Source organism: Oryzias latipes, chromosome 5, assembly GCF_002234675.1.
Source record: "Oryzias latipes chromosome 5, ASM223467v1".
In the NCBI taxonomy this organism is placed as follows: Eukaryota; Metazoa; Chordata; class Actinopteri; order Beloniformes; family Adrianichthyidae; genus Oryzias; species Oryzias latipes.
In genome coordinates this window covers 27,958,884-27,986,197 of record NC_019863.2, presented here as the reverse complement: position 1 = coordinate 27,986,197, position 27,314 = coordinate 27,958,884, and the positions used below count along the sequence as shown (strand labels likewise).

General features: G+C 38.3%; 1 protein-coding gene across 1 annotated transcript in view; it reads left to right on the top strand.

Annotated features, from left to right (window-relative positions):
- The first annotated feature begins 2,958 nt into the window (after positions 1–2,958).
- The window catches only part of mapkapk2 (mitogen-activated protein kinase-activated protein kinase 2), a 31,816-nt gene continuing 7,460 nt past the window's right edge, over positions 2,959–27,314 (top strand). The window contains exons 1-7 of the mRNA XM_004069144.4: positions 2,959–3,740; positions 17,473–17,612; positions 22,739–22,803; positions 24,523–24,602; positions 24,705–24,831; positions 24,940–25,015; positions 25,100–25,224. Coding sequence (XP_004069192.1) covers positions 3,501–3,740; positions 17,473–17,612; positions 22,739–22,803; positions 24,523–24,602; positions 24,705–24,831; positions 24,940–25,015; positions 25,100–25,224 — 853 coding nt within the window. The 5' untranslated portion in view covers positions 2,959–3,500. The remainder of the gene's footprint in view (positions 3,741–17,472; positions 17,613–22,738; positions 22,804–24,522; positions 24,603–24,704; positions 24,832–24,939; positions 25,016–25,099; positions 25,225–27,314) is intronic.

Sequence of the window (27,314 nt, the reverse complement as noted above, 5' to 3'; positions counted from 1 at the left end):
TACATCCCAGAGAAACCAATTGGTTTTTCAAACTAAAGCTTAGTATTGTTTTTTTTTTGTTAAATATACTAAAACAGCTTTATATACATAAAAAAACACACTCACAAAACTGACTAAGAAGCTGAATACTAGATCATTAAACTCCATCTATGGCATCTGTAGAGTTTTATCTTCTGTTTATGGAGAGTTTTATGTCACTCAATAAAATGGGAATCTCTGCAGGTATGTAATTAAACAGAGACACACAAAGAGCACATCTTGTCAGATCGTACAGCAAGCCAAAATCTTGTTCCATGTTTTGGGGTCATAGTCAGATGTTAGATGATTGACCTACATAGCAAAACATTTCAGTCCACATGTTTATACACCTGAACTGCAATAGATATAGAAATAGAATTAGAAACAGCACAAATGGAACCTCATATTTATTGTTATCGTACATAGTATCATGAAATTCAGAAATACATGACAGTATGTTCACTGTTCAATCACTATGTTCATTACTATCACTACTAAAAGTTCAATAACATGATAAGACAGTAAAATGGAGTCATGAGGGAAATTCCTGTAAAAGCTATACAGATGAATGTTGTCAACACTATAGGTCTTACTTTTGGGGGGGGGAGAATATCAGTGTCATCTGTTTTGGAAACTTTATCAATCTACCAGCTGTGTTTTCTGGATGTGCTTCGCTAAAACACAAGGACTTCACTGCTCTCTAGTGGCAACATTGTGTGTGAAGTGTTTTCAAATTCAAAACTCGATCGACACTATTTGCTTAATTTGGGGAGACGTCTGTGCTTTTGGAAAAATGTTGGGCTTCCTCACTGCATTCTGGTGATCTGCCTGTCTAGGCAACAAAATCCATACTGGAAAAGAGCCACCTATCATATATAATTCAATATATTGATTAAATATTTTGCTACGCGCTTACAAAATTTTGAGTTTCCTATTTCTAAATATCTTAGTCTCTAAGCGTGCAGTTATTCAGATATGAGATAAAAGCCTGAACTGGTAGATCTTAACATCTGTTCTATAAAAATTACACACGTTTCAACAATTGTACTTTTTGCAATAACTTATAGTCTACCGCTACTTTTACATCTACATTTAAGAGTTTGACTAACTAGATTTTTAACAAGACATCAGGAGTATTTTTCTATTCTTAAACATTTGAATGGCTCATTTCAAAGGGCATGTTCACATTGATAACTATTATAAATGATCATTTAGTGTCCTTGACAATGGAAATAGGAGCATGGAGAAACCAAGCCCACAAGGTGGTTAGCACTGTTGCCTCACAGCGGTAAGACCCTGGTTCAAATCCTTGATTCGGCCATGTGTGGATCTTCTCTGAGCATTCCCACTTCCTGCCACTGTCCGAAGACACGTTTCATGGGTTGATTAGCTACTAAATTGTCTCTGTTGATTGTGATCCTACAAAGGATTGAAGGACTTGTCCCACCTTCACCCTAAAGTACGGTAGGCATGATCCAGCACAGGATTTAGCAGGGTTGAAAGATGAAAGGATAGAATGGATAACTTGCTTCCACTTTCGGCTTCTCCCATCAGGGGTCGCCACAGCGAACGAGTCGCATGGTAAATTTGGCAATGTTTTACGCCGGATGCCCTTCCTGACGCAACCTTCTCAAACCGGGCTTGGAACCGGCAGAGGTAGAGAAGGGAACGATAGAATGGATAACTAAATGGTTACAAATAAATGCTAATAGAACTAAGCAGTTAAAACCAGCATGGATATCACAAATTTTAGTTTCAATTGCAATTTTATTAGTCACATATATATATATATTCAATAAAACTCGCTTTGTGCTGCTTTCCAACATGTAAATATTGCATGAGTGAATTTTTAAGACAAATTTGAAGGAGAAATGAATGAATAAAAATATATAATTACTAAAAACATTTGCAATCTTAAGATAAAAACAAATAAATAAATAAACGGCGGGCCGGGAGAAATTTGAATGAGGGCCTAAGGGCCTGACTTTGGACATGCTTGTTTTAAGCCATTTAAAATTCATATGAACTCATAGTACTTTAGTGAATTTTCTGTCTGTGTTCTTTGTAAGTTTTGTCCTGGTATTCCAAACGCTTGTTTGTCTAACTGTTGTTGAAAACTAGAGGCAGTCACTTCCGCTTGATCATATTTGGTGGAATTTTTTGTTTTATCTTTTTAGGCACAAAGACCACAGGTTCTCTATTTGGTCTATGTTTTCTCCTTTCTAAAAATAGATAGTTTGCATTTATATTCTCATGGAATAAAGTGACTAAAGCTGACGGTTGCTGCTCCAATTTTTCTTTCACTTCACTAGGGGACAAATATTATTATAGGTCTTTATTATAAATTATAAATAAGTGTCAGGACATTTGTTTTTTACTATACGTTTCACTTTTGTATGTAATTGAAATAAACAACAATGCAGGATTCGTGTGACTAACTTGCATTACACTGATTATTATAGGATTGGTGCTAACCGGGGGGCAAAACTCCCAAAAAACTCCAACCAGATCCAATGCATGCAATTTTCTGGACTGTCGGGGAAAAATAATGTTCTGGTCCAACCAAAACCCTTCTCACAGTGCGACAACTGGTTATTTCAGGTTTAATTCCAGGTTTTAACGCCTAACCTTGAGGTAACCTATGGTGTTCATGGAGTCAGAGATTACTGGGTCTATTTTTGTCCTGCTCTCCCTCTGCTGCCTCAATACTATGAGAGAGGGTCTCTTCTAATAAACGCTAAAGCTACAAAATAAAAGTCGAGCTGCTGGTTTGGAGAACTTTGTTGCCATTTTCCAATATCCAGAAAAAAACGGGGACACTTTTAGACTTTGAGGCATGTTGTGTCGCCTCGCTGACGGTACTCGTGGTCTGATTTATATTCGGCTCTTCCTGCTATCTCACTTCTCCTTTAAGTAGCGAACATCCCCCTCGCCGTGACGTCACCAACAGACCTGCTGGGTGTCTGCTTCACCAGAAACTGAAGTGGTTTTGCTAAGCGAATCGGACTTTCCCCCCCTCTTTTGTTTTGTCTTTTCAATAGCGTTTGGTTTTCTTTGATAACTTTAACGGGAAGGTGTCCTTTGACCTGCGATGAAAACTGGCGCCGTGGCGTACTTAGAGGATGTTTCGGAAAAGTTTCAGGAGCTTTCTTTGAGGAACCGGTAAAAGGCAGAAACACCCGGAGATGTATAAGCTAACCCCCTAGCTTCGCCGCTAGCCAAGAATCCGATCAATAGCTCACAGGGCAGGATCGAAAAATGCTAGCATGCTAACCGCGAGCTAGTTTAGCTTTTGTCGGCTAACCAATTGACTTTTTTCCAACCTGTAACGTCACAACTACTGTCAGCTAGTCCCCGGGCCTGGGTCCGTACTGCTCAAAGGCCAGCTAACCAAGGAAGAGTTAGTTTGTTTTAAAGGAAAATAGCAGAGCGGCATTGTTGAGAGGTGACGTCCGTTCATCTCTCAGCCTCGACTAGTAAACATGCTGTCCAACGCTCAGAACCAACCACTCTTTCCAAACCCGGCGGGTCAACAGAACCCGGGTGAGCAGCAAAACCCCACGGGCCAGTTCGTCTCTTTCCACTCTAAACCCACCCTACAAATTAAGAAGAACGCCATCACAGACGAGTACAAGGTGACCAACCAGGTGTTGGGGCTGGGCATCAATGGAAAAGTGCTGGAAATCTTCCACAAGAAGACCGGCGACAAGTTTGCGCTGAAGGTAGGTCTAAGTTTCGGTGGGTCCTAGTTTCTGACGTTGTCACATGTGGGAACTACTAGGCTCTCACAGCTCAGACTAAACAGCTTTTGAGGTTTTGCACAAGTCTTGATGATGATGGGGTTGCTGTTGCTCTGTCTGTGGGTCAAGCGTTTAGCCAATTGGTTGTCCAAGGGTTCAAATCCCAGGTAACTTGTCTGTGGTTCTATGGCTTCTGGCCTTACATTGTCTCAACAGTAAAACAACAATACATCTCTAGAGATACAATTATTTTTTTGGCTGTAACTTATTGGGTAGAGCTGCTGTCTGTCAGCCAATTAGCTGGGGGTTCAAATCCCAGACTTGGCAGTCATTACAGACAGGACAAAAAAACAAACATCCCACGTCAAATCTAAATGCTACTTATCCTTATTTTTATTTATTTTTATTTCTTTAATTCTTATTTTTATTTTCTTCACTTCAGCAAACCAGTTTTAAAGTAACATTTTAGACTAAACAATACAAAACCATATTTTGGTCTGTGTCTTCTACTGGTTTTAGTGGACATTTTGTGTTGGGTAATTATTAATACACAACAAATATCTTAAAAGATACACACACACACACACACACACACACACACACACACACACACACACACACACACACACACACACACACACACACGGGTGTTATCACACATATCACAGTAGAATGTATTCTATTATTGTATGTTTTAACTCCTGGTGAGGGCAGTTTGCGTAAACTGTGAACAATAAACAATAGTAAATCACCACCAAAGAAAATGTTACAGATCTAGTTAAAGTAGTAAATTACGGTCACAACTTTCTGCTTTCCAGTTATAAACACAAACTATGGTTACTCCTGCTTGGTGTGTAATTTGTGTTTAAGGGTTGGTAGATTGTGAGAAGCTCAACTATGTATGCATACTCCCATAATGTCACAAGTGAGTACTTCTACTCTCAATATATATAAGTACAAAAAGGGAAGTAGAATTTATCTGTGGGAATGTGATCTGCAGTAAGGAATTAGGTCATCATTATTTGTATAGGTTAAAACTGCAGTTTTTTGTTTTTTACAAATGCAAACCAATACTATCTTGATTGTTTGCATAGTTTTGATTTTGTGGTCAGTAAACAAAGCAAAACATTTGATATAAAGCTCAGTCCACAGTTTAAAATACAAAAAGGCATCTGAGATGACTGAGAGTTGAAGCTTAAGATCTGTGTTGTAGTATTCTCTTTTAAAATAGCATACTTTTAACGAACCACCTTAACAAACTGGCTCTGTGGGTTTGCCGTTCAGTGGAAACATTTCTTCGGTCACTTTGTGCACCACTAAATAGGAAGCATTGTTCAAAGAGCTGAAAGGCCAAAAGCTTTAATGCTTGGAAGTTGGTGTCGACTTAACCCTTGTGCTATCTTAGATGACCCCTCCCTTACCTTGACGTGTTATTCCTACCATGACAAAGGTGGAGAAAGGTGGAAAGATTTCATGTAATCCATGGACACCAATGAAGATCACAGATCATTGAAGAAAAAAGGTTCAGAGCACTGTCTAGTGGGTCTAGATGACCCAACTCCAAACGTTTAAGTGCTTAGGATAGCACAAGGGTTATGAGGTTGCAGCTGGGGTAGAATGGCACTTATGGTGTAGTTGATGACCACTGAAGTGCACGTCTCTGCGTGTTTATAGGTGGCATGCAGTGTTATTGTGGACTGTGTAATGTTTTGAATACATCCATAGCAGTCCATTAGTTTGCTCTTTATATTATTTTCATAACTTCATTTTTTTATGTTTTGTGTCAGTGTTGCTGTATAAAAGCGTTCATAATAACTCCCCATAAACGTTTACCCTTTACATTAGCCGTCACCCCCTTTTTCCTAATATTTTTCTTTCCATTTGTGTTTTTTGGACTGTCAGTAACATGAAGAAACTGGAGAAACTTACAGTTGAGCATATGGATCTTTATTGTGGATTCTAAATATGGAGCCTTAATAAACTAGCTGTTGAAATTTATCATGAAAAAGTTATTGTACACTCGTCCAAATATTTATTTTGTTAGGAAAACATCCATCATTTTAAATCATAGCACATTATTAGATATGAAGTCATAGTCAGAGTATGGACTGGAGGGCATCAGGTCGCTCCTGGTTTTTAGAAACAAGTAACGCAGTACTTCTTTGGATTTAGTTTTCAAATATCTTAACAATAATATCTTAAGTAATTCATGTTTTCCAAAATTCTAATTTATGATAATAAATTGCTGCAACTTAGGGAGTTGTCAATCATGTTCCCTAAAGCCTGTAAAGGCTTGTACGCTGCCAGTGTTGATAATCACAGAGTACTCATTGAGATTACAGCACCAAAAATCTGCATGTGATTAAGAGATTGTTGATGCTGTCAGTTACGTAACTGCTTGACACTTCGTTCCTGTATTGTACTCTGTTAAAAATGATAATGACTGAAACAAAATTTCGCCGGACACATTTGCAGCCAAATGGTCCACACCAGGAAACTAGGGATGCACTAAAATGAAAATTTGTAGCTAAAGCTGCTTGGCCGTATGCCAAATAGTTACCGAATATCAAATGTGGATGTTGAGTTTTCCCATTAGTCATCATGCTGTTCTGGGTGTTTGGCTTTGGAAAGGGCAAATTAACACAGAGGTGTTAAGGTTTTAGCAGATGAACCCCCTCTTGAAAATCGGGTTCCACATTTGATGTAAACTGCTTTTGCTGTTGATCACTTTAAAGTACCTCCACACTGCTGACAGATTAAAGAAGATGCAAGTTCTTTGTGTCATTACGTTACATGCCACTACTTTAACTCACTCCCCTCCCACCAAAGGCTGAATGGGGATTGTTTTTTTGTCTGTGCAACATTTGGTCGAATATACCGGTATTTGGTTGCCAAATATTTGGTGCATGCCAAGAGGAAACCTTTATTTCCTAGAGAAATCCTTTGTTTTGAAATATACTTCCCAAATAACTAATCCCTCACTCAGTGCCTTGTTCACATTTTCAGTTTACTGTTATGACAGATTTTGCTCAAAGATTCCTCTCTTGTTATTTTTGCCAATTTATAGGCAATTCTGTGATTCTTTTTTTAAATTATATTTGAGTCCAACATAATGATTTTCTTCTTCGGGACAAACTTTGTAAGTGAACTTGATAAAGTCATTAACAGTGAAGGTACGCTTCATTTTATAATCCTAAACCATTGCTTTAAACAAGTAAACTTGCTTCTGCTTTAAAGAGAGATATAGTTGAAACACTTTTCTGTCATTCTTTACCCTTTAAATGACAAAGTATCAGATTTTAAATAATTGAATCTGTCTAGAGGTTTGACTTTAAAAAAATAAATACATTTAGGTCTTGAAGGTTTTGTTTTGACTTTAAAGACCAAGCTTAATTGTGGTTTGTTGGTTCTAATAAGAAAATAAAATATATAAAGCTTTTCTCATTCAGGGGCTTAGAAAAATACTGTGCCTTCTCTAATATAAAATATGACTGAATAAGAGGGGGATACCAGCTATCAAAAATGTGACAAAAATATAATTGTAGAAAACTATTAATTATTTTTCTCACATACATTTTTTAAAAACTTGAACATCTTAAAATGTAACAAAAAAAATCAGGTTTGAAGTTAAAATTCAAAACATTTTAGTGTTGTCAATTATGATTTGCTTATTTGTGTGTCCAATCTCATTTTACTGCTTTCTAAATGCCGTCAAATTCACTGCTTGACGGTTGTCCTTAAATATGTCCATAACGTTTTTAGCCTTAGTATTGCATGGGAACATTGACTGTATATCTCATTTACAATGCATGAAAGACACAGATGATGATGAGAGATAAGATTTATTTTTTGAAGAGGTCTACAAAAGCACGTCTCCATGTCTGGGTTCATGAGATCGTTCAGAAACTCTCCCAGTACAGTGGGCTTTACCATCCACTGCAGGAGCTGCATCTCATTGACGGGTACTTTCAGCGGTACTTCAGTCTTTCCATGAGCTAGTTTGATGACTAGCTGTCCGGCATTAGTCTGAAAAGGGGATAAATAAAAGTAACAATAAAATTAGACAATCATTTAATGTTGTCTCAAAAAGAAAAATATTTTGAAGCTGGGGAGTAGAACGATCAGGTTCCCCTCTGTGTTGGTTTTTGACGCCATCCGCTGAGCAACACGTCACAGACCAAAGCTGAATCCCTGATTGGTTGACGCGACGTGTCTTCTTTGCCAAAGTTCAGATTTTTGAACTCTCGACCAAAAGTGCTGTGCTGCCCAAAATGTGCTGTGATGGAGATCACGCAGCTTGCCAGACCAATGTGCTGCGCCTGAAGCTCAAGTCACGCCCCGGAACCTCTGATCACCTCTGTGCATTGACTTAACTTTGAAACTGGACGCCCCCGATGCGCAAATTACATTTGGTGAGAATGCAGCTCCAGACTTATCGTATGATTTAAATTTTTCTTCATGTAGTAAATCCTGCTGAAGATTTTACACTTTATTCTTTTGAAAGTTACTACAGCACACCTACTGATTCACACCCAGCCCTTTAAACAGTTGAAAAACTGTATTATTGGTCTAAACATTAGCTGCGTGTACATGGACAAAAGTAATCATAAAGAACACATGATCGGAAGACAAATGCGTCATGTAAACACGCCTTTCGGAATACTCTGCCCCGATCAGACTCGTTCCGATCGAAGTTTCTTTCCGATCGAGATAGGTGGGTTAGGTCGATTGTTAATCCGATCCTTGTGCATGTAAACAGTTAATTCCGCTCGTGTGTCACTACTGCTGTGGTTTACGTCACGCATAGAAGGTGCGGTGCTTCAGAGAAAGCGTTGGAGCGCATACGGGACTGACCGGCTGCTCCGCGTGATTGAACGGTGTCTGTGAGCAGAGCAGCCGGACTTATAGCTTTGTGTTTGTGGACAGGGTGGTGGTGCTTCGTTTCGAGTGCGCTCCAGGGGGGAGGCTTCCGACCCGCCGCTCTGGGTTAGCGGCTGCCGGACTCAGGAGAACTGTGTGTCCGAGTAGAGCTCGGGCTGCCAGCTCACACAGCGGCTTTGGGGCGGCTTGTGAGCTTTTCAAAGCAGAAATGCTGCTCAGTCCTTACAAACCGTTCAAACAATCACGTGGATTTGTGTTTCCGGTCGTGTCCCGACAAAATATAGGCTGATATTATTTCCACATATTTACGTGCAGCCAAGATGCAGATTGTTGCAGTTCCCACATGGATTTTGTGTTCATCAAACAAGTTTAATGTTGTTAGCGCTTGTTAGTCTTCTCCTAACCCTGGCTTCTTCCAGCTCCGTTCTTCCACAAAAAAAGCACTGACCCCACGGATTAAAAATAAAAAGATGAGCAAACAAGCGCTTCATAATATTTATAACAATATTAAAATCACATTTAGAAGATCATCTCGTATATTACAGAGCTGCTGCATAAACGTATATGGCAGTTCCCTTTGTTCACAGCGAGACTCATTTCCTCTTCCGGTATTTTCAACACTACTGCACATGCCCAAATGATTTATTCCTACCGAAAGTGTTACCATGTGAACGTTTGTTCTAATCGGAAAAAGGTTTTCTGATCCCATGTACACGGTTGAATTTTAATCCGACCATTGATCCGATCAAGATATTTTTCGCATGTAACCTCTGCTATCAATGCTGAACATAAAGATATGGATTTACTCTGACCTCTGGACACCTGTACTTTAAAATAGTATGCATCATCTTTGACTGTCACGCTACAAGATGTGGATTCAGTTTTTTTCCATTGATGGGGGTGGATTCCAAAGGATGTGGTGTTGAGGGTTTGGTAGATTGACCTAAACTCTTGAGAGCCACTTGCCAGTCTGATTCAACGGAATGTAAAACTGACGTAGTTGCTACTTATCAGTACATTTATGGAGATTCACTCCATATTAAATGGACACACAAGGAAACGGCAGCTTTTTCAGAGTTCTGCTGCTCATTTGTCAAAAAGGTAGACCACATTAATACTGTTCTGAGGTCTCTACACTGTCTGCCAGAGGATGGACTTCAAAGTTCGGTTGCTGGTTTATAAAGCTTTGAATAGTTTAGCACCACACGTGCATGCCCAGTATGTATCAGCCCAAACCTCTCCGGTCATCTGGATCTGGTCTTTGTCAGTTCCCAGAGTGAAAACCAAACATAGTAAAGCTGCATTTAGCTTCTATGCTCCACAGATCTGGAACAGACGTCCAGACAGCCTTAGATCAGCCGAAACAGTTTATTTAAATCCAGCTTGAACTCACCTGTTCTAATCTGCATTCAATTGTTTTTTTTTCAAACATGTACATCCACATTTAAGCCAATTGAGACAACTATTGTTGTAATATTGGGCTATATAAATAAAATTTAATTTAATTGCCTCTTAATTTTTTATTTTTATGATCACCCCTTTAAGGTTTCAGTTAAATGTTTCTTTTAATGTCTTATGTAAATCTCTTTAATTGGTCTTTGTACACGAAATGTACTGTACAAATAAACTTGCATTGGCTTAAAGGGGGTTTTAAGTATCTACTTGTCAGCTGTACTCTGTGCCTTTTTCACTTCCTGCTGGAGTCTTATGATCAGTTACTGAAAGGGAACAAACGTGGTCAAACGGCAGTGTAGTGCTGAATGGTGTACACGAAAGGAATTTTTTTAGACTCTCTTTCAATGTTCATTCAGCATGTGACATCAGTTGCTGCTATTTTATTAATGGCAGAAAGAAGCCAACAGATTATCATGTTGACTAATATTACACCATTTTCTCTTGTAGCAGTAAATTATGTAGCTTTTGTAGGCTGGATTCAGATTAGATCTTTGGTTTAGCCTGTCATCTTACAAAACATCAGACAACAATCAAGTTGTAGTTTCCTTTTTGCCTATAAAAATGATTAGCACAGCAATTAAGCCCATTTCCGTTTTTAGAAGCTAGCCCAGGATGGTTTAAATGTGTGAGGGGTTTTTTACTGATTTAAAAAAAGGTGCATGGCATGTTCAAACGTGAACACATTTTACAGATGATGTTGGCATGTTCTTAAGTCAGTTTGACACTCACAAGGCTGCTTAACCCTTGAGCTATCTTAGATGACCCCACCCTTACTTTGACGTGTTCTTCCTACCATCACAAAGGTGGCTAAAAGTGGAAAGATTTCATGTAATCCATGGACACCAGTGAAGATCACAAATCATTGAAGAAAAAAGCTTCAGCGCACTGTCTAGTGGGTCTAGATGACCCAACTCCCAATGTTAAAGTGCCTAGGATAGCACAAGGGTTACCTATCACTTTGTTTTGTTGAGGCTAACACTGGGATTCCAGAAGCATTACTTTTGTCAACTTTGGCTACATAAATCCAAAGCAACAGATATCCTGCACGATTTTACTTTCTCTGATGTCCAGTGATTTAAATATCTGTTCTAGGCCATGACACCTTTCATTCCAGTCTGGACCCACTATTAAAGAGATGACGCTTTCTCTCTAATGCAGCCTGATTTCAATTCTAGGTTTAGTGCAAATCAAGATTAGTAGCCTTGGTAATTTTTTGCTGTTTTAGGAATTTGGACTGTGGATCGTCACTAAGATGGCGATCCGATCTAGAATTGAATAAAACATTATTGATCCCATAAAGGGGAAATTTCTTTACCATTGCTCTATTAAAAACAGCAGGTAGATAATAAATAACACTAAAAATACACTTAAAAAGTTCTTAACAACAATAATTATTGTCCAGTGTCTATGAAGCATTGTAGAGTCTAATAGCTGACAGGAAACAAGAAAAAGAAAAAACGCTCCTTCCTACAGCAATGTGTTAGAGTCTCTGAGTAAAGAACTCCTTAGTGCATCTATGGGTTTCATGCAGAGGATGAAGATGAAGAGGAATCAATGATAGATTTCAGTTTCTGTAAAATCCTCCTGCTATTCACCACGGCCACAATCTCTAGGGGACATCCCAGAATGTAGCCAGATCTCCACACCGGTTTGTCCTCTTCCTGTTCTTGTCAGTGCATCCGCCCCTGATCTCTGGTCGCTTCTTCTGTGGGATTTTGTCGTTACCAAGCGATAAGAGCTGATTGTGTAAATGACACATCCGCAGATCACTTCCGACCCACAGAAAGCGGTGGAAAATTGTCCAAAAAGGAGCAGCAGGCATGCCACTGCATTCATTAGGTGTAAAAAAAAAAAAGAGTCCATGTCTGTCAAAAACTAGTTAATAATAAGAGAATAACAAAAACAAGTTGGCTTACACAGAACTATGGTAACTGGTAGTCTACTGTGGCGCTGATTGAGGAAAAAAAAGATTCATAAATCAAGATCAGAGACTATTACTATTTAATAAATTATGTTTAAGTGGTTGCTGTATAGGTCTTTTTACTGAATGTATGAAAATGAATATGTATTCAATCACCCTTATGTATACCTTTTATTTAGAACAGAAGATCAGAATCAAGAAAACACAACAGATAAACCATAAAGGTTTTAAAAGATAAAATGGGATTTGTCACTTTAAACCATGTAACACTTAAAAGTTTTCTTGTCAACGTCCTAGTCAACGTATGCTGTAGTCAAAACATAAACATCTTTGTTGCTTTGTATCATTTAACAAAGGTTCTCCACAGTTTTTCCATCCTCAAAAGTTTTGCTGACCACTGTTCCTGTAGTTTATCTAGTATCTTATCTACTATCTTCTTTACATAGTAAAGATATTAAAGTATAGATATTAAGGAAGAAGGAACACCTAAATAAAAATCACTGCAACAACTAAAAAACACTCTCAGTCCTTTTAATTTAAAATTCCCAAGGGTTTAGATGAACATTTTGCAGACATGTTCCAGTACGGCTTTTCCACAATTTTTACAGAAAGTCATGTGACGACACATATTCGATTACAAGATTTTTCTAATAGTCTTTATTTCATATTTATTATGTATTTTTAATTCAAACTGTCGACTATATTTATATTTAAAACTAAATCATTTTATGTATAAATTCATTTTTCCAGAACTTATTTCAATAAACAGAACTTCAGTCTCTATCCAAGTAATACATTTGATAGCTTTACTTTGAAGGTTTTTTTTACTTCCTGTAACAGTGGTGCATTCTATTTGTTTAGTTAATATCATTTATTGAGAGAGATCGGAAATCAGCAATATCAGACGCCACAAATATTCCTCCTCAATAGTTCTGGAACAGATCGCAGATATCCGAGTATTCAGAAACGTGTTAGAGTCCTATTAAGGCTGAGGAAGGATCTTTAGGTTAAGCAGCCAAAACAAAGTGAAAGGAGGGTTTTTGTCTCGGTAAACCCAAAAAATCTAAATAATAAAAGGTGATTCCATGGCATTTCCTTTTTTTTTGTTTAAATGAAACATGGGTATGTTGCACATTTTTGCATGCATGACGGGGCTTGAAATGGCCCTCAGGCTTGGTGTCCAACTGCGTTGAGGTAAATGGAAAATATGTTGCAGTTGTGAATATTTGAAGACTGTCAGACATTCTTGGTGGCATTTTGTTTTTACTGCTTACAAGCATTGAAGGATTTGTGAATAAAGCGTCATATCATAGCCGGTGCACCACTTCATTTGACTGCTGCAAATTCTTTCTTTCTAGACTTGTGAACTAGACTTGTCTTTGATTGTGCTCGAAAAAATAAATACAAAACTCATAACTGCCAAACTAATATTTATTATTTTTATGTATATTAAGAGGAGAAATGATGAATAAAGATTGAAGTTAGGCATGCAATGTCAGAATAAATGTCTGAATTTAGATCAGGAAATAAAAGGACGGAAAGTCTGACTGCTGGATTTGTAAAAGCACGAGATACATTTGTTTGATGTATTTTGTCTATAGTGTCCATGTTTATTCGCCTTTTTCTTCTGAAACTTGACTCATCTGTTGCTCTCATTGTTTTCTGCTGTCTTTTTTCCCAACAAAAGCCAGTAGTGGACAGGAACCTCCTGAGCTAAACATAACTGACAGTTATTTATATTACCTACCCTTTTATGACCAGTATCATTTTAACTCGACACACAAAGATATAAAATGGCCTTTTCTAAAAGCAGTCCTTTTTTGGGATTCATGTTAACTCAAGCTTTAAAACTTCAAATAATGTGGTTCCCCTTAAAGGGATTTATGCTGGTGCCTCTACACAAAGAAGGCATGTAGCATTAGATACTGTGACGGAGTAGACGTCACTGCTGCAGGAGAATACCTTCTTCTGTATTTACTGAGCTCCACCTCTTTCTCACTTCCATTCACACCCAGCCTGTCTGCCTGTATGACGTGAAGTGCTGCTGACACACCCACCACACATAGGAGCACTCATTCACTTCTCTAAAACATGCATGCTCTGTTTACTCGCCGTCTATAGTGTCTCTAGCTACACAAAGATATGTTTTTAACAACTGCTAGGAGTGCACACTTAGACGAAATGCACTTTCCATGGATTAGGAGCGTGCGCAAGAGCCATTATCCAACCATCATACACCTGAAAATATGAAATGATGTCATTACCAGCGGATGTATAGAAATAATGTTTGAAATGTTGCTTGGCTTCTTAAATTGTTTCTTCTATTGTTTTTGAATAATAAGTCTTATTTTTCTGCTTTTGTATAAAATGTAAATCCTTTCACTAACTGCAGACTTGTTTTGGGCACAGGGGGAGGGGCTAAATTATTTTAAAGGACTCCTTAAGCCAGGCATGTCCAGGTCCGGCCCCAGAGGCAAATGCATCACGCATTCAAAGTTCTACGGCCCACATGTGCCTGTAAAAAAATGTGGACCCCCCCCCAGCACTTTCTAAAACTGGATAGATGCTTTCTTGATTGTGATTGGCTAAATTCCGTTATTAGCAATTGTCACCGAACCTTCTATGAAACAAAGACCTAATGGCTCAATGACCACATTTGTTTCAATGTTTAAAACCACAGTGTACGTCTGAATAAGATAACTGACTTCTTTTCTTGTTAACATGATTTACGTATACATGTTTACAGTGAGCATTTAAGAAAGAAGAATATGTAGGACTTTTTTTCCATTTTATTTCTGGTCTTAAAATACAAAATTCTCAGTATTTTTGGTATAAGTGTATTCAGATGTATTTATGTTCTGTGAAGAAATGAAAAATAACCCAAACTGCAGATAAGCGCAGTGAATCTATTTTTCCTTCATTGCATGCAATCCTGTTTTGCACCCTTACACCCTTCAGGGGACAAGCACTGTAAATCATACAGGGACTGTATCATCCCTGTACCTGCAGTTGTATATTCTTACTGCACTTAAAAGAATCCCGCTACTGTTACCCATTGTTATACATTTTCTTGAATTCTAAAGACCAAACCAACTGTTGATGACTAACATCCTAGCAGAACAGGACACTTAGTCCTGTTAATTATTCCCATGGAGAAATCTGTTATAGACCCAACATATATCCCAGTTTTTACATCATTTTAAACCACTTTTTAAATCAAATCTTGTTAAAATCAATTTAAAATGTTATGGCTGACCTAAAATTGACTTCAATCAAAATCTGCAAATGTAACTTGTTTTTAGCTTTTCAAACCTTTCCTTGGCCTTTTAGGGGATTTTTTTTTAAATTAAATAGCCTACAGTTAGTTTTTCCTTTTCTCTGGAAACTGATATCTAAATGCAGAAGACCTCTCGTCTTCCAAAACAATGTCTAAAACTCGATGCTTTTTCTGAATAACTACACCAAGGTGGACATTTGCTAGATGCTGGCAGTCGTTTCGAAAATTGGAACATGTTCAAAAAGTTTACCTTAAAGACAGATTTATTTGGATGTCTTCATTTTTGAGTTTGAGGATTTTAAGATTGGAGCTAAATTGTAGTACTTTCTATAAAGTGATGCTCATGTTAGCTTACAGCAGCTCTGTCAGGATTTCACAGGAGCTCTGCACTTGAACTCCTTGTGAAGTGGAAAATGTTTCAGCCAGAAAGCCCTCTGTTCTTGTTCTTGTGGCCCTGCATGCGACACTAAAAGTATCACTTCTGTGGAGGATGACCGAGTCATGACTCACCCTCTCATTATCTATATGCTCTGCTTCCGTTGGGTCAAACTTGTGTCTAACATTGTCAATGGAATTGCACAAAGAAAAAATATGTGCTCTCAGAGCTTTAAAGACTTAGACATCATTCATGTATGCATTTGATGAGCATAACTGATGCAGATGCAATGTAAACATGCATTAGTTCATGCAGAAAGACTCCAGCTGGTTGTAAACTTTTAGATTTTGATCTCTCATCTTTTTTTAATTATTTTTTGCTGGTGACATTGATGATGTCAACGTTCTAAAAACAACTTGTGACTGTAGTTTACCTCCTATCAGAGTGGAACTGCAGTGTCTATTTTCCATCAGCAGGTGGCACCATTGTATCATTTATCTTAATTTCATGTTCATATATAATGCACCAAAGATCTTTCAGCATAAAAATAGGTGCAATCAGATGTTTTCTGCATCAATCAAAAATGTACTGCGTTGAATTAAAAAATATATTTTTGTTAGAAACAGTGGTGACCTTTTAAGACTGACTCAAATTTGAAAATATCCAGAGATCTTTAAGTCTAAGCTTTGCACATAGAGGGAACGTGGCACACCAAGCAGGCTTTTGTACCATTATCAGCCGTTTCTCACACCAGATAAGACAAAGATTTTTTGCAAATTAGATTTAGAATTTCATATGTGATCCATGGGAATGCCTTTTTAAAACTGAATTAGCTGACATCTGTTTTCTTTGGCTTCTTACTTTTGTTTCACAAATAACTTGTTAATGTTTTTAGTTTGTAATGCACAAACACTTGTGTGCATTACTCCTTTGAGAAAAGTAGACGTTTGTTGTCTGTGGAATGAAGCCCACTGTGAAGTTGTGGGCAGTGTTGGAATGTTGTGCGCTACCAGATGGACTGAAAATTCATTTTGTCCTGCATTACATTAGTGATGTTAGTGTGGCGCGTTTCCCTTCACTGTTTGAAGGCATACTTTGAAAAGGGGATCTTCCATTACATTGTGACAGACTTGATTTTTAGGGTGTAACCATGGAGACGGCACCCTCCCCTGTAGATGAATGTTTCCTTTTTTGTATTTGTGAACTCAGGTTAAGTTGTAAACTTACACAACTGACAAAAAAACCCTAAATAAAACAACAAAAAATAACGTTACATGGATTTTAAAAAAAATGAACACCTCAGAAAAGATAAGTACTTGATCTATAAAGATTTAAGCCTAAAACTAGATTTTTCTTTACTCTTTAGATTAATGTAATTAACCACAGGGGAACAAATGTTAGAATTTATAAATGTCTATTTATATAGTCATTTTTATTACACTTTTTAGCAACGTTAAAAAAAAGCATTTCATTTACCGGTAATTTGATTGTAGTTATAATAAATGGTGTAATGAGTTTGTGCTGCACAAAGAGGGTGCCATAGTTGCACAAATCTAATTTGAACAAACTCACTTTAAAAATGTCACTTTTTGATCATTGTAATAAAATAGTATTTGACCCATGTTCTTCCTTTTTATTATTATTAATTCTTTATTCATATTGTCCACCATCCCATGCTTTTCTCAGTTTTCGTACAGAAATGTTGACAAAAAAACAAATTTCCTTCATCCTGACTTCTTGCCTGCAAGTTAAGTTATTTAGATGCGTAACACAGGATAACTAACCTAACCTTCTCTGTCTTCAGATGCTTCAGGACTGTCCCAAGGCACGCAGGGAAGCGGAGCTTCACTGGAGGGCATCACCTTGTGCCAGTATTGTGCGCATCATCGATGTCTTTGAAAACCTCTATCAGGGAAGGAAGTGTCTGCTTATTGTCATGGAATGGTAAGCACAGTCCCCTGCACACACACACACACACACACACACACACACACACACAAAACCTTTTGAGGCAATCCTTATTAGCACACATCCGCAGTACTAAGAATGGAGTGACCAGATGGGAGTCTGCGTTTCAATCCAATCCGTCCTTGATGACATTCAGTTTGGAATTGAACCTTGAGTTAAAAAAGCACACTTCTAGAAAACACTTGCAAAGTTTTAAATCATTACCATTGTAGATTTATCAAGACCTTCAAATAGTTCTGATCTATATGAAGTATTTCTACTCTACTCAGGGAAATAAGGCAAGGAATTTCATCTTGTATGGTGGAGGAATTCTTCATCTTTATCATTAAAAGCTGAAACCTTCATATTAGAGAGAGATTTTTAATATTTGCATAAAATATGGCTTAAAGTCCCACTCCAATCATCTTTTGATCTATTGTGTTCCCAGTGGTGTTTGAATTATAATTATGCTGTTTTTAGCCAAAATCAAAAAGCACGTGTTGTTTTCTTGGACAAAGTTTCTGCAGAGTGGCAGTAATTCATTTGAAATCTGCCTCTGAGTTGTGGGCGGGACCGATTTCCCATAATCCCTTTGTTTACACTTTCTCCAGCTAGCTAACAGGTCATCACACCCCTGACCTAACATTAGTGGTGCCGCAAAAATGGTGAGGAATATCGAAGCATCCCCCTGTACGATTTTGAGCAAGATGCCAGCTCAAACGGGGAAAATGAAAACATTAACAGATCCATTTGTCTGCAAGTGGACGCATCGGAATGGAGCGGAGTAGGGAGGGATGGCCTGCCCACTGTAACACTTATCTCACAACTACAAGCTTTTACAAACTGCTTTTTTTTTCCGTTTGCTCCTGATTCACAACAGAAAGGTGATTTTGATTGGAGTGGGTCTTTAAAAATGCAAAGGCCAAAGTCCTTATATGGACAAGGTCACTTGTTACTCACAAATGTTGGCATGGAGCCAACCACGGTTTAGAAGCTTTAAAAAAAATCTATCAGATATGCTGGTGGGCTGTGGGAGGAAGCCAGATTACACAACCCCAAACTTATTTATTTTTTTGGACATTTTATTATTTGAGTATTTTTACGGACCTTGTCGGATGTTGTGGGAGGAAACCACAATCCTTGTGACTTTGTCACAGGTAAGCCAAATTCAACCGCTGTTTTCTGCAGCACTTGACTTGTTGGAGCAGTTTCCTGTCACTTCCTGCACAGTCTATCATTTGGTCTTTGATGTATTTCTATTGTTTTTGCTCCTTTTGAGAAGAGGAAGCTACTGATTGTGAAATCAAACCCAAGCTCATTGATGCAGTTTTTCCACGCAAAAACGACCAGAAGTCGTCCGTAAGTCAATTGGTACAAACAAGACCACAAAAAAAGAATCATAACTTGCATTTTTTTTCCATTTTCTATACTGTTTGATTCTGCGTTTTTTTTATTTAGAAAAATTACTGAATTCTCTTCACCACATATGTCAGTTTTGAGAAAAACTAAGTTGGCAATAAATAAGACTTTTCTTAACTCAACTAAATGTACATTGTGGGATTACAAAAGAAAAAAAACACTTGCTGCTATGTGCTGATAAAGAAATTACACATTACGCTAATGACCATTGGAGAATCTATTACATAAAATAAAGATTAGTTTAAAAAGTGACACACCACCCTATTCTCTATAAATTAATGAATCACCTAATGTGAAGTAATTCATTAGTTTATTTAGAACAGGGTGGTTACACTTAGTCATTTTGAGTTTTTAATCATCATTTATCATCAAATCATTGAAAAAAATATTTTCATTGAAATTTCTAGGACATAGTTTCTGCAGAGCGGCAGGAGTTCATTAGAAAGTTGTGGGTGAGACAATTGGCTCAGTGTAAACCTGCCCACACTTCCTATCATCCCTTTGTTTACATTCTCTCCTGCTAGCTTACAGCTCCTCACACCCCCAACCTAACATCACCAGTGCAACAAAAATGGCGAGCAACATTGGAGCTACCCAGCCGTACGGTTTTGATGCTCAGACGAGGAAAATGAAGACGTAAACAGTATGGATCTTTTTCTCTGCAAGCAGAACCATCGGAATGGAGCGGAGCAGGGAGCTTGTGGCCTAGCCATTGTAATGCCTACATCACAACTACAAGCTTTTTCAAACTGCATTTTTTGTTTGCTCCTGATTCACAGCGATTTGAATAAAGAAATACTCAGAAACACCATTTCAAGCTGGATTTTTCTTTATATACAGTCAGGACCAAAAATATTTGGACAGAGATGCAATCTTTCTAATTTTCTTTCTGTACATTACCACAGTGCATTTTAAATAAAACAAGGGCTGCACGGTGGCGCAGTGGTTAGTGCTCTTGCCTCACAGCAAGAAGGCCCCCGGTTTAAGTCCTGGCTGGGGGACTTGAAAAATACATCAATGGGGGACCTTTCTGTGTGGAGTTTGCATGTTCTCCCCGTGCATGCGTGGGTTTTCTCCGGGATCTCCGGCTTCCTCCCACTGTCCAAAAACATGCTTCATAGGTTAATTGGCAACTCTAAATTGTCCATAGGTGTGAGTGTGAGAGTGAATGGGTGTGTGACTGTGGACGTTCTACCCTGCGACAGACTGGCGACCTGTCCAGGGCATCCCCTGCCTACGCCCAAGTAGCCGGGATAGGCTCCGGCAGCCCCGTGACCCCGAAAGGGACAAAGCGGTACAGAAAAAAATGAAAAATTTTAAATAAAACAACTCAGATGCCATTGAAGTGCAGATTTTCAGCTTTTATTCCATGGGTTGAACAAAAAGATTGCATAAAAATGTGAAAAACTAAAGCATTTTTAAACACAATCCCTTCATTTCATGGGCTCATAAGTAATTGGACAATTGACTTCTATGCTATTGCATGGGCAGGTGTGGGCAATTCCCTTGTTATGTCATTATGAGTGAAGCAGATGAAAGGCCTAGAGCTGACTAGAGGACTCGTGCTTGCATTTAGAAGATTTTGCTGTGAACAGACAACATGTGGTCAAAGGAGCTCATGCAGGTGAAAGGAGCCATCATTAAGCTGAGAAAAAAGAAGAAAACATGCCAGAAATTGCTACAGTATTAGGAGTGGCTAAATCAACAGTGTGGTACATCCTGAGAAAGAAAGAAAGCACTGGTGAGCTCAGCAACGCAAAAAGACCTGGACATCCACGGAAGACAACAGTGGATGATCGCAGAATCATTTCCATGGGGAAGAGGAACCTATTCACAACAGCCAACCAAGTGAACAACACTCTCCAGTAGGTAGGCATAACAATATCCAAGTCTACCATAAAAAGAAGACTGCATGGGAGTAGATACAGAGTGTACACTGCAAGATGCAAGCCACTCATAAGCCTCAAGAATAGGAAGGCTAGATTGGACTTTGCTAAAAATTATCTAAAAAAGCCAGCACAGTTCTGGAAAAACGTTCTTTGGACAGATGAAACCAAAATCAACCTCTACCAGAATACTGGCAAAAGAAAAGTGTGGAGAAGGCGTGGAGAAGCTCATGATCCAAAGCACACTACATCATCAGTAAAACACGGTGGAGGCAGTATGATGGTCTGGGCGTGCATGGCTGCTAGTGGCACTGGGACATTAGTGTTTATTGATGACGTGACACAGGACTGAAGCAGCCCAATGAATTCTGAGGTGTTCAGAGACATACTGTCTGCGCAGATCCAGGTGAATGCAGCCAAACTGATTGGGCGGCGTTTCATAACACAGATGGACAACGACCCAAAACATACAGCCAAAGAAACTCAGGAGTTTATTAAAGCAAAGAAGTGGAATATTCTTGAATGGCCAAGTCAGTCACCTGATCTTAACCCAACTGAGCAGCATTTCACTTATTGAAGACTAAACTTCAGACAGAAAGGCCCACAAACAAACAGCAACTGAAAGCCGCTGCAGTAAAGGCCTGGCAGAGCATTCAGAAGGAGAAAACCCAGCATCTGGTGATGTCCATGAGTTCAAGACTTCAGGCTGTCGTTGCCAACAAAGGCTTTTCATCCAAATATTAGTAATGACCATTTTGTTTTCAGTTATTTCATTTGTCCAATTACTTACGACCCCATGAAATGAAAAAAAGTGTGTTTAAAAAATGCTTTAGTTTTTCACATTTTTATGCAATCTTTTTGTTCAACCCATGGAATAAAAGCTGAAAGTCTGCACTTCAATGGCATCTGAGTTGTTTTATTTAAAATTCACTGTGGTAATGTACAGAAACAAAATTAGAAAGAATGTGTTTCTGTCCAAATATTAATGGTCCTGACTGTATGCGCAATCTTCATTGGAGTTCTCTGTAGATAAAGTTTGATTGTTTTTAGAGCAAATGTACATAATGTCTTTTTTAATTTACATTTTTTCCTTGCTCCTTGCTAAACACAAATTTTTAGTTTTTTAGATGAATCAATTTCTGCTTTGCTTGGCATGTGAGGGATATCACATTTCCTCTAAAGAGCGTTGTCATTTCTTTTAAATCAACTTCCACTGCTGCATTTTCAAACACCCCAACCACAACCAAACTTGTCACACGTGTACGCTGTGGTTACCTTTGTAGTGCTGGGGGAGTAAACGTGCCTACCCGCATGCTCACATTCAAAAAGTGATGACTAGCTTATTGAGAAAATTGACTTAGAAGTTTAGTAAGAAAAGAAGTTTTCTGGTGAAACTTCCAACGTTTCCTAGAAAAACAGACAAGTGCAGAAGACAGTTTAGGTCTCTCTTTCTTCTACTTGTGACTCATTGAGGGAGTCTGACCTACATTGTTCAGTTTGAAGCTTTGTCTCTTGTTCTTAAAAGGGGTCACAATGTCAATTGTCAGGATCCTACTACTTTAAGGAACTGCTGATGACTGATTGTAAATTACACCTCTACTCAAAGAGCTGCCTTTAGTCTGAGATTAATGTCACTGATACTCCATGAAGCGCATTTGACTAGACAAATTAGACACAATGTTTAGGGAAATAGACTTGTATGTCTCAGTATCACACAGCATCAATGACAAATGGGAATCTGTGCACTTATACTTGTTATGTTGACATGTCTGTCCAACATGTCAGAAAGTTTCCATTTGTTTTTCTTTTTCTTCCAAGTATGGACGGTGGTGAGCTTTTCAGTCGAATTCAGGACAGAGGAGACCAGGCCTTTACAGAAAAAGGTAAAAAGTTCACAGAAACCTAAAATGAACAGATTTTCTTTATGATGTACAGCAAAGCATTAGAAAACACTTGGCAGAGTTGTAATGACTATTGATTGTATTGATGAGTTTGATCTGTAATGTTCATCATAGACGCACTTCAACTGTGAAAGACGGAATGTTAAAAAAAATAGAATCTAGAAAATCACAATGTAGAATTTTTAAAGAATTTATGAAAAAGCTCCAACAAACAACCAAGTATTGTATCTTCCACAGACCCTTATATCCTCCACATGTTTCCTATATTAATGTCACCTGCTTAAACTGGTTATCTGTATATAAGATCATTGACGATCTCCCTCCACCTGGAGCTCCATGACAAATCTCACCTGACGGGGTCCAAATGATTTGGAGAACAGTGTGGAAACACCCTAGAACTACACGGGTACCTGGTACCGGGACCCCAGTAACAAATGTCACCTTAGTAACAGATGACGCCATCCCTGATTCAGATCCTGCAGAGGTCCAAAGGTCTCTCTGTTTAAGCCAACACGTGTCCAGAACCGTCTAAAGTTTGCCAGAGACCACCTGAATGATACAGAGGAGGATTGGGAAAGGATTATGTGATCAGATGAGACCCATTGTGAGGCAGGGGGGTGGAAACATCATGCTTGGAGGCTGCTTTTCTCCTAAGGGGATTGGAAGACTGATCTGTGAAAAAGAAAAGGATGAATAGGACAGTTTATTGTCAGATTAGGGGCAAAAGCATCTTTCCATCAGTGAGAACATTGATGATGAACGTGGCTGGATCTTCCAGGATAACAATGTTCTCAAACACATTATCCAGCAACAAAGGAGTGGCTGCCTAAAAGAGTGTTATGGTTCTGTCGGGGCCAAGGCAGACTCTGGACTTTAATCTAATGGAGAATCTATAGGAAGTTGAAAGTCAATGTTGCCCAGTAACAGAACCAAAACATCACAGCTCTTGAGAAGATCTGCATGGATGAATGAACCCAAAGTAGCAGCTACAGTGAATGGAAACCTAGAGGAAGCATTAGAATTCTGTCACTGCTAACCAGGGTCACATTCATTGGCTGCAAACAGGAAACATTTGAAGCAGTAATGGAGAGGAGGTCACTGAACAAGCTCTTATCCATCATGGACAACCCCGACCATCCTCTCCACCCTGTTCTGGGCAAACAGCTGACCTCCTTATCTAGGAGGCTCAGACAGCTCTGCTCCAAAACTGCCCGATACTGGAAATCCTTCCTACCAAATACAATCACACTGTACAATAAAATAATTCACTGGGTAGCAGATAACATTTGCACATTTTACTTTTTTTTCACATTTTTTCAACAAATTTCCCACATGTGGGATCAATAAAGTATTTATGATTCTGCTTACAAAGTATTGAGATGAACTCTTGTCATTGGCCACATTTTCACATCATCATACAAATAATTTCCTTAAGGAGGAGTTAGTATTGGGATTCTTTTTTTTACATACTGTTGCTGATAGTTGAAGTGTTTCTACGATGAAAATGACAGCCATCTCTCAGCTTTTTTAGCCGGGGAAAAAGCAGCATGGCAGACTGACAGATATATTTCAGTGGGGTATCTGGGGAGAAAAAGGCCAATTTTGGAGGTGTTTTTTCAATTCATTGTTTTAGTGCTTGTGATTTTCTATCAGTCCATTAAAATGCATGTTTTTTAATGTTTTTTTTTTTTTTACATTTAGAGGCATCCAACATCATGAGGCGAATAGGTGAAGCCATTCAATTCTTACACTCCATCAACATTGCTCACAGAGACGTCAAGGTCAGTCATTGCTTCCTAACACAGAATGACATGCAGTTTTACCCACTGCCACATTTTCTGACTGCATAATCTTACATTTCTTCCCCTGTCCCATAAAAACAGCCTGAGAATTTACTCTATTCTTCAAAGAGGCCCAACGCGCTTCTCAAACTCACAGACTTTGGCTTTGCCAAGGAGACCACCTCGCACAACTCTTTGAATACTCCCTGCTACACACCCTACTATGCTGGTAAGGATCTGGCCCACCTGAACTATCATAATTACGTGTTGCATGACTTGATCGGATTTAAAAATGTTGCATGTTTTTTCTGGTTTCACTCTATTGCCCTTTGCACAGCTCCAGAGGTCCTGGGCCCAGAGAAGTATGACAAGTCATGCGACATGTGGTCTTTGGGTGTCATCATGTATATCCTGTGAGTCATTCTTCCCATAACATCTCTACCCTTTTACCATCAATGTATATATGTTTTAATTTAATCAATGTAAATGTCCAACAGGCTGTGTGGGTACCCTCCATTCTATTCTAACCACGGTTTAGCCATCTCTCCTGGGATGAAGAGGAGGATCAGAATGGGCCAGTATGAATTTCCTAACCCTGAATGGTCCGATGTATCAGAAGAAGGTAAAACTTACAAAATGTGAAATCTGCTGCAAACACTTCTGTTTTCATTTGAAATATAAACTCCTAAAGATCCACTCCAATGAAAATAGTGTTTTGATTATTTGTTTTGTTTTTACATGTTCTTGTGACATTTTTCTGGTGATGGAGGACATATGTATAGAGAAAATTAAGCTTAAAATTTTTTCTTGGGTATCTATTTATTCAAGTTTGTTGTGAATCAGGAGTGGATGAAAAAATGCAGTTGGAAAAAGTCTGCAGTATTGACGTATGTGCTACAATTAGCAGGCCACAAGCCCCCTGCTCCACTCCATTCTGATGCATACTCTTGTAGAGCCACCAGATCCAGCTATGTCTTCGTTTTTCTTGTCTGAGCTGGTATCTGGCTCAACACTGTGCAGCTGATTAGCTCTAATATTCAGTTTTTGTTGCACTAGTGTTAGGTTGGGGTTGTAAAGGGCTGTAAGCTAGTGGGATAGTGTATAAACAGAAGGATGTTGGGAAGCAGGGGAGGGCTTAGTCCTCACAGACAGACAGGTGAATTTCTAATAAACTACTGCTGCTGTGGAGAACCGATGTCCTAGAAAAACGGCACAGGTTTTTTGATTTTGGCTAAAAATGGCATAATCAGAATTAAAAGAGCACTGGGAACACTTTTACAATAGATCAAAAGAGGATCGGAGAGGGACTTTGAATAAAAAGGGTCTTCTGCACATGTACCCTTTTGATCAATTTGTTTTTGCTTAGCACACTAGCAAAATCTACATTCAACTGCCCAATCCCAGGATGAATCACGTCTCACTTCATCCTTGCTGAAGGACGGCACTTTAAACAGTAAAAATGAGGTTCTTCAAACAAGTTTAAAAAAAAATAATACATTGAATATGTTTTTCCTTAGTTAGTGGAAAAATCCACCAATGAAACTGGTAGAATATGTTTTGTAAGATTTGCTAAATAAGCTATGTCCTTCCCTTTTTAAAACTTCATTAAATCTTGAAATCAGCTATAAACAGTCATATTTAAGCATGTTGCCTTGCTAATTGAAACTACGTCTTAAAATAAGCAAGTATTGCTCAAAAAAGGAGTTTTGTATTTTTAAAGTATAAATATTTATTCACATTTGCACTTAAATATATCCTTCAACAGTCCAATTCACGTTATTTCTAAACCATAATCGTCTTAAGTTAAAACTAGAATTACACATTTTAAGATAAATTTGTCCTAATTATGTTAATGTTATGGGTAAAAAAAAATTCCAGTTTCCCCAAATCCAGCAATTCTGAAACAAGATCACATATGTAAGATAAAATATGTAAAGAAAAAAAACTTGTTTCATTAAAGATGCTACTTAATAGATTTTTAGAGATTAAAAGACTTAGATTTTCAAGGTTACATATATGCTTACAAAGTCGCTGCATCCTACTGAAAAAGTAAATTGGAAGTTAGTTTTGTTCAAGATCAAGTGCAATAAGATATTTATACTAGAAACTGGATAAATGTCAGGGGCGGAGCTTCAGGGGGGGCAAATGGGGCAGCTTTGTCCCCTCCCCCCGTTTTTGAGTCAATATTGGTTTAATTATTTTACAAAGATTAAGAAATCATCAATACAAACTTTTTAAAGCATTTCAAATAAAACAAAAGCTAGTTTTTAAATGAATCAAGACAATAATATGAATAATAAACCTGTTAGAAATACATATTTTAGATCTTTTTATTTGAAATGACCTTCCACTCTGGTGTCTTGCTACCCTTCTGAAGTCTTGTGCCCCGCCCCTCCATGTAAAATGTTCTAGCTCCGCCCCTGACAAAAACACGTGTTTTTGCAGTTTTACTACTGAGTTGATGCTCATACCAGGGCTTTTGTGCATCCAGATAGAGTAGGTTGTGTCAGGAAAAGGCCTCCGACATAAAATTAAAGCCAAATAATATATGAGAACCACAAATATAGCCTCAAATATAGCCTCAAGACTGAATCGGTTGTGATCCGGTATGACCGTGATGTCAAAGCAGGCGGAGGACCATCTCGATAGGTGGAGGTTTGCTCTGGAAAGAAGAGGAATTAAGGATAGCAAGACAGAGTTTCTGTTTGTAAA